General features: G+C 38.5%; 1 protein-coding gene across 1 annotated transcript; it reads left to right on the top strand.

Annotated features, from left to right (window-relative positions):
* Positions 1–1,029: 1,029 nt before the first annotated feature.
* On the top strand, positions 1,030–12,062 carry LOC139734675 (epoxide hydrolase 1-like). Its single transcript, XM_071645462.1, has 7 exons — positions 1,030–1,498; positions 2,685–2,853; positions 6,906–7,020; positions 7,845–7,974; positions 8,520–8,725; positions 10,573–10,804; positions 11,514–12,062. Exons 1-7 carry the CDS (start codon positions 1,170–1,172, stop codon positions 11,713–11,715), a joined length of 1,383 nt encoding a protein of 460 aa, XP_071501563.1. The 5' UTR covers positions 1,030–1,169; the 3' UTR covers positions 11,716–12,062.
* Positions 12,063–12,322: the final 260 nt, after the last annotated feature.

Here is a 12,322-nt window from a genome sequence, read left to right as displayed (position 1 = left end):
GCCTTATCCTCATGTTCAGCAGTTGCGCCCGGTGCCCCCCCCCCCCTTCATTTCCAAAGCGAAAAAAATATAGCTACAAACCGCAGTTTGGGATTGTAAAATATCAAAATTTTCAAGCTCGCTCGCACTTAATTGTTATGCAATTCTCCTCTTTTTTTTTTTCTTTTCACGTAAAGTCCCTCCGTGGGAGGGGTATCCCCCTCCTACACCCTCTCCTGCTCGGTTGCTTCGCTCCCTCGCCGAGGATCTCACACCACACCGTCACATAATAATGTACCCCCGTAATAGTCAGTCATAGTATATATTTATTTTTACTATGCTCTATAAGCGCGACTTTTACACTCTTGTTTTTACAAAAAGTTCCTACCGTGGGAGGGGGTATCCCCCTCCCACACCCTCCGCACTGAAGGAGCGGAATAGATCATCGCCGAGGATCTCACACCGTCACATAATGCACCCCCGTATAGTCCTTCATAAGATTCGTGTATGTATACACTCACATGTCTATATAGAGTATGTGTAAATGTACATGATGACACAGGAGCCAATAAATCAAATCAAAAAAAAAAAAAAAAATCTCACAGTTTATATTTACTGTCAAAACGCACCCCCCTTGAAAAAAAGCTGGTGACGCCCCTGATGCTTCCCTAAAAGGGAGAAAATGAAAGAGAGGCAGATCAGATACTGTACCTCTCCATCCGTAAAAAAATCCGCCCGCTATCGATCGCTTTGCTTCCTAAAATGGCGCTTGCACCCGCCCATGAGCGACGCTACCCGCCTACCCGCCCATGAGCGACGCTGTTAAAAAAAACACGCACCCGCCTGCGTACCCGCCCGTGAGCGTACTACGCAAAATCGGGAGAGTAGGCTCTCTTGGCGCACTTCTACGCTGTTGAGTACACTGTGCACACACAACCTCCTCCAGCTTTAGGTGCGCGCGCGCTCGCTATCCTATTACACTGTACTAGTATTCTACACGTTCGTTCTTCTTTGGTTCCCATGTATGACTCACATCGCTCAAAACCAAAGTATAAAGAGCAGAAGCGCACGCATGCTCTTTGGTGGGCATGTTCCTTTGTTAGTACCGCCCACCTTTTCAAACACCCTGATGTCTATCGCTTCAACTTCGTTAAATATTTCGATCCACATATTCAAAAGTTTCTCAAAAGATGGGTTGGAAAACACCTTTCGTTATTCTAGTCCTGGCTATCGCTTGTGGCTATTTTATTTCACGTTTGCTCTCTCCCAGTCTGCTCACTGAACCCCCCGATGCTGGTAGCGGGTGGTGGGGTCGTGGTCTGCCCGAAGTGGCGGGGAAGGAACAAGACACGTCCGTTCGCCCGTTTCGCGTCAACGTGTCTGACAAAGTGCTGGCAGATCTCAAGGAGAGATTGAAAAAAACACGATTTGTTGATCGGCTTGAGGACTCGGCCTTCCATTATGGCTTCAACTCAGACTTTATGAAGCAGGTTCAGAGATACTGGCTCGAGAAATACAGGTAAAACTGGTAGAGTGTCTGATAACTTATTAATTAAAGACCTAAGTCGTGAGTGTTTTAAATCTATTAACAAGATTGACATAAATCCTCAGCTCCGTCCTCAGTTCACTGTAAAGTTACTGCATACAGTAAATTACAGACATTATGTACCAGTAACCCAGGCCTCTATGTGCCATTTTATTTCCTGTCCATGACTATGTGTGTTGAATTTGTGTACACAGAAGACACAAATATGCAATGATAGTTCTGTACATTATAGGTAAGAGTTCACAATATCTGCAACAGTCAGTGTACGCACATAGCATAATGATCATTGTGGTCTATCTGTTGGTATGTAGAACCTCCACGCTTACTGATTCATGCATGCTCACAGTCATAGATCAATGATTATAATTTTCTTCTAAGTCCTGTAGCAGACTTCTTTGCAAATTCCTGTCTATTAGATTTCCATAAAACTAGCAGTGCAGTTCTGCATCTTTGCAAAGCTAAGCCATTGGATTGCAAACTGTGCATAATATCAAATTTAGAAAAGGACGCTTAACCTTGTAAGTCAATACTAACTGAACAAAGTTCAAGTGCAATCACAGTCCATACAAAGCAAGGAGCACAGCTACGATGGAACTCTGTGTAGTCTGTGCAAAAGGCCCTGGTCTGAGTAATCAAGTTTATTGAGCACTGTGCATCCCCCCCCCCCCATCTCTTTCTTACCTCCATATGTAGTACACTAGTCAATGACTAAGCATTTTGGAGTTCCAAGACATCCAATTCAATTCAATTCAAATCAATTCAGTTCAAAATGGTTCATTGTGGTATATAAAATAGCTATCCACCAGCTGGAAGGCTGATTCAGTTGCTTTACATCAGATTCATAAATGAAATCAAACTAACATTGATAATATAAACCTGTAGGATGAAATAATACATACTAGACCTGAGCATCAATAGTGGGACATCTGAGACTAATATGACCATTTCTTTTAATAGACAGAAATATACTACACAGTATAACCCCCTATTGTATATACTACCGACCCCCAAGGAATCAAGTTGTAGAGTGTTTGGGACTAATTTTTCAAGATTCTAAAGAAAGTGGAAAATATATAAGAGCTCTACATCTATCTTTCAAATGTCACTCTTGTATTTTTCTTTTCTTTTCTTTTTTGTCATTTCTTACTTTATGTCATAGCTGGCGGGATGCTGAGAAAACGCTAAATCAGTATGACCAGTTCTTGACCAACATAGAGGGCATTGATGTACACTTCCTCCATGTGAAGCCTAAACTAAAGCCTGGACAGAAGGCTAAACCCCTCATCATTGTCCATGGCTGGCCTGGATCAGTCTACGAGTTCTACAAGGTATCCATGTTATTATACAGTTAATGGTTGAAAGCCCTTCAGCATGCAGATGTTTTTGCAAGATTTCCTCGTGAGACAGTAACCCAAATTGAGGAGAAAAAAATATGGTATTTACAGGATACCCGTATCTAAATACTTCACCAATTTACTCTATCAAATTTCACAGTTCATAATTTTTTTTTCATGCATTAGGTTTCCTTCCTAACTTTTCACTGATGAACTTATCAGATATCTCTATGTTTACACAGCAGCAACATAACATCCAGATGTAGACTTTCCCTTTCAGGGTTTTTTTTTTTGGGGGGGGGGGTTGCTTAGTTTTGTTTTTTGTTTTCCTCGGGGGGAAGGGGGGTGGGGATGACTGGAGAAAAGGGGAAAACCGAGGTCAAAGTTACCTTCCTTGGGAGGAGGGGACAGGAAGGATCTGTGCATGGAACCTTTGGAAATTCATGGGTTTTGTGATCTGTTTTCTTTCTTTATATTTTTGTTTTGTTTTGTGTGCTTTGTTTAATCGTTTGTTTGTTTTTCTTTTTTTAGCAAAAAAAAAAAAAAAAAGTGGGACTGGGGGCTGCAGCCTTCTCCCCTGCCTGTTCCGTGGCCCCTGTCTTTAAATCTTCTGAGTTAGAGTGAGAACAGGGATGATATGTACCAAACAAAGGAGCACGTCCATGCACTTTGTGACCTTTACCAGGTCAAAACGGAAAGGATGTTGTTCAGGTCCGTCATGAGTTGGTGATTGCAGATAGAACATTTCGTCTAGACAGACACCATATCTTCCTAATGTTTGCACAAACACTGTTCCCTCTCTAAGGCAGCAAAGTACAGCCATGTACCAGCAGGTCTACCACAAACTCTTATCGTTAAGGGTGTAATCCATCAACACAAGAAGTGCATTCATGAGTTAGTCATTTCATAAAAGTTAACCCAGGACGAAAATCCAGTTGAATCCCAATTGAAAATTCAATTGGTCTCAATTGGTTTTAATTGGTTCCCATTGAATTCAATGGGTGTTTACTGGTTCCAGTTGGTCCCCATTGAGATTCCAGTTGCAATTGCTGCCATTAATTGCTTAACCCACAGATGCTTATCTTTTGCATTTTTTTTTTTTTTTTTTTTTTGGGGGGGGGGGGGTCGGCACATTATATCCTATGAAAACCTATAGCATGATTCCTCCAGCTACAAGGCTATTATGTACCGTACATAAAGTGGAGTGAAAAGCAAACTCGGTCTCATGTTTGCTTGAATAAGCGATGGGGAAAGATGTCACATTGACAGTATATTGCTTCTACAAAAGAAAGCTATACGTATATGCACCAATTCAGGTTATCGGGACCATTCAGATCCTTTGTTCGTAGAATTAAAAACACTAAAGGTAAATGATATTAATTTTTTGCAAAATTCACTTTTTATGTTTCGTTTGTGTAACGGTCAGTTGCCATCTTCTTTTTTCTCATTATTTCATTTAAACAAGGATATACATTCTTATCCCACAAGGCAATCTGATAAATTTCATCTACAAAATCCTAAAAACGGTGATGGCTCTGAAATCTATCAGACACACTGGACCTGATATTTGGAACTCTCTTCCTTCAGAAATTCGAACTTTAAAGTCTATGTATTCTTTCAAGAAAGCTGTAAAGACAATGCTGCTCTCTGGATATCAGTGATCTTAAAATGTCAGTGCAATTGTATTGTGTATGAAATTCCCTCATGGAATTATCGTTGGTCTGAATTTATTGTCCCCGCCGAACGAGTTCGAGCAGGGGACTATGAAACAGGCTCCGTACGTGTGTGTGTCCGTCTGTCCGTCTGTCCGTCTGTCCGTCTGTCCGTGCGTCCGTGTGTGATCAAAATGTTCAAAATGCTACTCCTTCGCCATTTCTAACCCGATTTTGATTCTGTTTGCTTTATATGATAGCACTACATGGGAGCTGTGAAACTTCTATACAGAATTTCAGTTGTGACCTTTGACCTTGACCTTTGACCTATATTGTACATTTTGCTTCAAAATGCTACTCCTTCGCCATTTCCAACCCAATTTTGATTCCGTTTGCTTTATATGATGGCACTAGGTGAGGGCTTCAAAACTTCTACACAGAATTTTGACCTTTGACTTCTTTGACCTTTGACCTTGATTTTTGACCTGTATTGTACATTGCCTACAAAATGCTACTCCTTCGCCATTTCTAACCCGATTTCGATTCCGTTTGCTCTATGTGATGGCACTAGGTGAGGGCTTCAAAACTTCTACACAGAATTTTGACCTTTGACTTCTTTGACCTTTGACCTTGATTTTTTACCTATATTGTACATTTTGCTACAAAATGCTACTCCTTCGTCATTTGTAACCCGATTTCAATTCCGTTTGCTTTAAGTGATGGCACTAGGTGAGGGCTTCAAAACTTCTACACAGAATTTTGACCTTTGACTTCTTTGACCTCTGACCTTGATTTTGACCTGTATTGTACATTTTGCTACCAAATGCTACTCCTTTGCCATTTCTAACCCGATTTCGATTCCGTTTCCTTTATGTGATGGCACTAGGTGAGGGCTTCAAAACTTCTACACAGAATTTTGACCTTTGACTTCTTTGACCTTTGATCTTGATTTTTTACCTTTATTGTACATTGGCTACAAAATGCTACTCCTTCGCCATTTCTAACCCGATTTCGATTCCGTTTGCTTTAAATGATGGCACTAGGTGAGGGCTTCAAAACTTCTACATAGAATTTTGACCTTTGACTTCTTTGACCTTTGACCTTGATCTTTTTACCTATATTGTACATTTTGCTACTAAATGCTACTTCCGGCGGGGACATATATTACGCACCGCGTAATTTCTACATTTCCTTGTTGCATAATGTTATGTAACCGACCATGACCTGTAACTGTTCACCTGTACCTCGGTGAGAAATTACTTTGCCATGCTTTACTATTCAGTGATCCAGGTGATCTAACTTTGTGTATTAGTGAAAGCAGACAGACCTCTCCTCTCTCCTTTCTCCTATCCTATCTCTATGCAAGTCATCCCTCCCCCTATTTTCCTATATGTTATGTATTATGTACGAGGGCTGCATGCAAATCGAGCAATGCTTAAGCTGTAGCCCTTCTGCGTTATTCATTGCATCACTGTTCTGTTGGACATTGTACAGGCAAATGAAGAAATGTATTGCTGTATATTCTAAAAGTAATGAAAAAAACCTCATTTTGTTAGCAACTAATGTTCATGTACATATCCATTTATATGTATGATTATTATGTATAAAATATTATTATGTATAAAATCAAATCAAATCAAAATCAAATCTGATACCAGTAATATTATCATAATCATTGATAGACCAGTCCCTAGCTCCACAGTACCATGTTACATTGGCAGTTGGGCAGGTGTTTTGTTTGATAGTTTGTTTGTTTTTTGTTTGTTTGTTTGTTTGTTTGAGTTTTTGTGTGCTTGTTTCTTTATTGTCTTATTTGTTGCTTTTTCTGTCATTTCTGTTCACAAATCATAACAAAAATAAGTAATCCCATACTCATGTAATAGCAAATATTGCATATAGAACAATACACATGGAACTTATTTTCAGGCCATTATCTTCATTAAAATGTGACACCATAGTGGCAAATACACACAGTAAACAATATAACACATTGTCTGATATTAAAAAAAAAAAAAAACGTAGGCACATTAAGCATGATTTTTACTTGTGGAGTCTCAGAAAGAGGCTACATTTACAGAACCGATTTGCACACATGTATGCAGTCATATCCCTTTTCTAGGCACATGTGTTAGGAGGTCATCACAGTCAAATTATACACTTTTTATCACATTTTTATTTTTCAGGAAACCACTGGATCTTGAACCTAGAAGTAGTGGAATTTTATTTTCTGCAATCTTTCTGTACCATAAAACCAAGAGGCTGCTGCAGATATGATGTTAATTTTAAAGAGACCTGTGTCAAGTAAAATGGGTAGCTAGATTACATGTTTGATTTGACTTGATTTCATGCTTCACATTGAATTGCAAACATGGAATGAATGGTTGTATTTTTCAGATGCTACCAATGCTGACGGACCCCCTTAGCCATGGTGGGACGGCTGATGACATCTTTGAGGTTATCTGCCCAAGTATCCCAGGATATGGCTTCTCAGAAGCCCCCCACAAACAAGGTGTGGTCTGTTGCTCAGGGATACCAACTTCTGTCCAATCAGGAAGTTAGCCAGTTTGTATAATTTGCACAGAGAGATTCAAATTGGATCAGGTTCTCACTAGTAATTTCATAAGTTTCTCCAAGCAATACTATATTCGTTCAAAAATTGAGTGTTAATAAGGAAATTGAAATCTTGGGATTTTTATTCATTGAATGTAATTATGGCAATATTTCATGTCTTTCAGCTGGTTTATCAGAGGACTTTTGTATCAAAACGTAAATGCTTTCAATTTTGAATTTTTGCTGTATGTCACTTCAGATTTACCAAATTGCATTAAAAAAAAAATAGGTGAGTTCACTTTAATATCAAGTGAAGGAGAGACAGGACATTGTGTATAAGTTGTGGTTCTCTGTTTTGAGTTTTGAGAAAGTGCTTCCATGTCAAAAGTGCACATGGAATAGGGAATGACCATGGGACCATCACATAAAACTCTGGTAACTTTACGATCAAGTGTAACTTCCATAGCCACACCCATAAGGCATAGCATAACAAAGCCAAGAAATTGTTAATATTTACCACTGATTACAAAGTTTTACCATTACTTGTAAAAGTTACTAGTTTTATTGAATGGTGAGCTTGTATGTTATTGTTGGTTTTTTTCCTACAGGGGTATGGAGAATGGATGCTTACATATTTAAGGAAACATAACCCTGGAAAGTCGTATGTCATCATATGTGGTTAAACATGGATCATATTTATAGGTATGTTTCATCTACGACCCTGTAGATAAAAGAGCAATGCAGTGCTGATTTGGTCTTCTCATTCTCCTCAAACCAACCCAGGTTTCTCTGCATCCAAAGCGGGAAGAGTCTTCCACAAACTGATGGGTCGTCTTGGGTTTAAGAAGTACTACGTCCAAGGGGGCGACTGGGGAAGTCTTATCACTCGAAATATGGCCATCATGTTCCCTGAGTATGTATCCCCAATGATCTTCAAGTAATTGATATTGGTACTGTGTTGACAGACTTTATTGTTTATCATTTGGAGCAGTGATTTAGAAATTGTCCAAGTTATCGCATTTGATGTACTTATGTAGGTCAGTTGTATCACAAAACCTCCTACCATATAAAAATTCTGCAATTATGCCTCAATTATTTAGGAGATAACATTATTATTGATAAGTCATCAACTGGAGATGGTTTATTCTAGAAACAATTTTATTATAATTATTATATTGTTTACATTTGTATATTCAATAATACTTACTGATTATACTGATTAAGATTTTTACATTGTTTTTTTTTCCTATCCATATAACTCTCCTTTTAGAACTTTTTTGAAGCAGTAAAGCCGGGTGTTTGTTTCATCTGCAAATGGTATATAATATGCTCTAAGTTTTAGTAATTTTTTTTATATATATGACTATCTCACTTGAGGTCTCACTTCTCACCTTTGATGATCATCATTCTTCTTGCTTTTTGATAGTTGTCTCTCTTTTGTTGCCTCGCATTTCTCAGCCATGTTAAAGGTGTCCACAACAACATGGCGACTCTGTCCAACTTTAAGGGCCTCATTTATCCCATTGTTGCTGGGTTCTGCCCGTCTCTGCTAATGCCAAAGAAAGAGGATCAGGACCGGTTTCTTCCATTCAGTTCACTATTCTTCTTTGCCCTCCAAGAGAGCGGATACATGCACATCCAGGCCACCAAGCCGGACACTGCTGGTCAGTGAAGAGCACTGGAATATTATTAGCCTGTTGAAGGCTAGTCCTTAGTATATGTGGGCAGGTGTCTAAGGGAAATGCATGTTATGTAGCAAAAGCAGCTCATCCTTTGATAGCAGGTTAAATGTGTGACCCTGCATCTCAAAACCATCTTGGATCTAGAAGTTGCCAGACGTGGATTTTCGCTGAAGGGCAAATTCTGAAAGAGCACACTTTGAGCTTTAGGATTACATAAAGCATAATATAAATTGACTTTCCAAACTCATAGATAATGTAAAGTACCTATACCAGATAGAAAGGTGTTATCTTACCCAGTGCTGCTCTATGCAATGAAGGGATGTGGAATGGAAGGTTATACTGCTGTGATCATTGCATTAATCTGAAATTTTGCATGCATTAAGTAAATACTAGTTATGATTAATACTGTGGCACCTTTACATGGAATAGTATGATCCTTCCAAAACATATTAGAGTTGAATGTGAAGAGTGTGTCTAAAAGGGATTCTGGAAGGAACTTTTTGTAACAAAAATACATAAAAATACCCAACTGTAAAAGATAAATATCACAAAATTGCAGCATCTTATACAAATGAAAGATTGATTTTGAATGGGCAAGATATGAAACATGGTGTACAATACGTATTGCACGTTTTTGTAAGACACAAACTCTGTTCAACTGGATTTTTGATGCATTGCCCCAAATTATGATCCCGTATGACAAATGTGGTAAATTGAATTATAAATCATTTTTAAAAACACTTTAGGTATTGACTTTAAATACATAGCACCAATATTCAACACATTACAAAGGTAATTTACATGAGCATTCCAGGTAACATTTTCATCAAGTATTAATCCTAAAAACTTCAAAGCCGACACACGTTTTACCTGAGAGGCACAGATATTGACATTAACGAAAATACACACAGACATAACTACAGAGTGGTTGAAATAACTATCACACTATTGGCAAGTTGAGGGAAAAACAAAGGAAAAACAATGCAAAAATTAAGATTGCATAAACCTAGATCGTATTTTAATTGTAATCAAGAGCAAAGAAACACCAGGAGAAAACACCTTTCAATTATTTCATTAGACACTAAACTTGTGAGATATGAGTGGTAGTATTGAAGTTCGGATCCTTTATGTTGTCAGACATATGAAATCAATCAGCAGAACCCAGTTTACATAGAATCAATAATCTATTAATCACTTCATATGTTGGTGGATCTTCAGAGCTTTTGCAAGTCAATCTTGCTGTAGATTCTTTTTGTGATTGTTTTCCCATTTGATGCCCTCATGGAAATGATGATCCTGCCATCAATGGTCCAAGCTGACAGGACCTTTGTATTTGGTCTTTTCATTTCAGCGAAGGCATCCCAGAGAAGTGCACGATTTGTGTCAGTAAGATCCTCATATATGCTGATTCCGCTTTTTTGTTCCTTTAGCTTTTTTCTGTTTCTCAGTGTTGAAGAAAAGGGGAAAAAATTATCAATTTCACACTCATTCTAACAGGGATCCCAAAATTAACAATTGTATAAAGGCAGAGCTGGTCTTTCAGAAATTATCATTTAAAAAAAAAAGAAAAAAAGTTCTAGGTTGAGCCATTTCACTGATTTTGAGTGCTTACATGAAATAGGGTAAAATTACGACTTCTTGCACATGTATTTGTTGTGATACATGGTCAAATTACAAAAGATTGGTATTTACGATTTGATTTCACTGTATTGTCATCACAGTTGCATAGTTAATTTATCTTTCAGTGTAAAAATAAACTACATCTTTGTGAGTTGACTTTGAGAGAAACGGTTTCCAAAATGAAGTCATTTGATCATGTTGATGTTTAGGGCAAGGTGTGAATGACTCTCCCGTCGGACTTGCCGCATACATCATGGAAAAGTTCTCAACTTGGACCAACAAAGAGTGGCGAGACCTGCCGGACGGTGGACTGACCAAGATCTGGACGCTGGATGAGCTCTTGACCAATGTGATGATCTACTGGGTCAATGGGAACATTGCATCGTCCATGCGTCTTTACAAAGAAGAACTGGGGGGATCCTCAGAGAAATATGAATATAGGTGAGTGCTTTGTTTTGAATAGTGGAAGTTCACGTGGTATGTTGGCTGTGGTCTACCACTTTTGGGGTCTTTTTCACCACCTGTTGTCAGCTTTACTTGAACCATTATGTTCCGAGGCATTTAGCTTCACCCTTTCCTACCTAAATTCTCTGATGAACTTATGAAACTCCCCCCCCCCCCCCTCCCGCAGCGAGATTAAGCCATTGGCAGAGAACAGACAGGCTGCTGATCCACCTGTACAAAAGCGGTCAAGCGATACATGTACACTGTATCCCCTTTGCATTTTGTGATTTAGTGAACATATTTCCTATAAAAAACAGTGCTCTAGCTGTCATGAAACTCATAAAAACCTGACTATGTATAATATCCATCAGTTTGATTGATTGATTGATTGATTTTATGTTAATTATGGTAGAAAAGTGATAAGTGACAATTTCCATTGCAAAAAACAAGGGGAAAAAGAGAATCAGCCCAGCCCTCCCTCCCCCCTCCCCCCTCCCCCCCCCCCCCCCAATTTAGCAAAGACAAAAAGCAGGCCTGTTCAAGATTAAACTTTAGAGCATTCCAGGGCCAGATTGTCTTCTGTTTTTCTAAGAATTCAGAATTATTCGGGAGCACTCCCAAAACCAGCTGTCTATGCCCTTTATAAGTGGGAGTGTAAAATACACAAATAATTCATCCAATTTGTCATCTGTCTCTTTCTCTGTAGCTATGCAAACATGGTCCCATACGCCTACGCTGATTTTCCTCACGACCTCACCCATGCAGCCGAGTGGGCCTTGAAGGAGGCCAACCCCAACCTCATCAGTTACACCATCATGCCCCGTGGGGGGCATTTTGCTGCCTTTGAAGAGCCACGCCTCCTAGCGGATGACATCCGACAGTTCGTTAGAAAGGTGGAAGCACTTTAATCAGACAAATAACCATTATCTCACTTACGGATCATTCAGTCAGCCAAAAAAATCAAATCAGTATTTGTGACAACATTCCTGAATATACAAATGGGTATATTTTCTATTGACAATTTTTCAGATATATCAAGGAGAAAATTAGAGGCATTAGTATTGATGTATCAAAATTTGATAATAATAATACTGATAATTAACAGTGCTTATATAGTGCATAACACAAAGTGATATTGTCCCTATGCACTCAAAAAATGGAAAGATTATACCAAAACATACGCTTCCAATTTACAGTGATGGTACCGAGTTCAATGTTTGCTTACACTGTAAACTAATGCACTTTCAAAGCAGACTTGAATAGACTTGAATCTATTCATATCAATGATTTGTCTTACTTTCTGGGGTAGATAATTCCGTAATTTTTTTTTTTTTTTCAATTCAATTCAATCTTTATTTCCGATTCAATATATAATATACAAAGTATATGTGAATATGAGCAAATTGTACAAAAAGTGAGTTTAAAAACAATGGAAACGACAACAAAACAAAGCGAGATTATGATAAAGACAAAAGAATTTAAAAAAAACACATCGGGAAAACAGATATCACAGGT

The sequence above is a fragment of the Diadema antillarum genome, unplaced genomic scaffold, assembly GCF_040938485.1.
Source record: "Diadema antillarum isolate AM-2024a unplaced genomic scaffold, OU_Dant_1.0 scf00000026, whole genome shotgun sequence".
Classification (NCBI taxonomy): domain Eukaryota; kingdom Metazoa; phylum Echinodermata; class Echinoidea; order Diadematoida; family Diadematidae; genus Diadema; species Diadema antillarum.
This window is presented reverse-complemented; position numbering and strand designations above follow the sequence as displayed.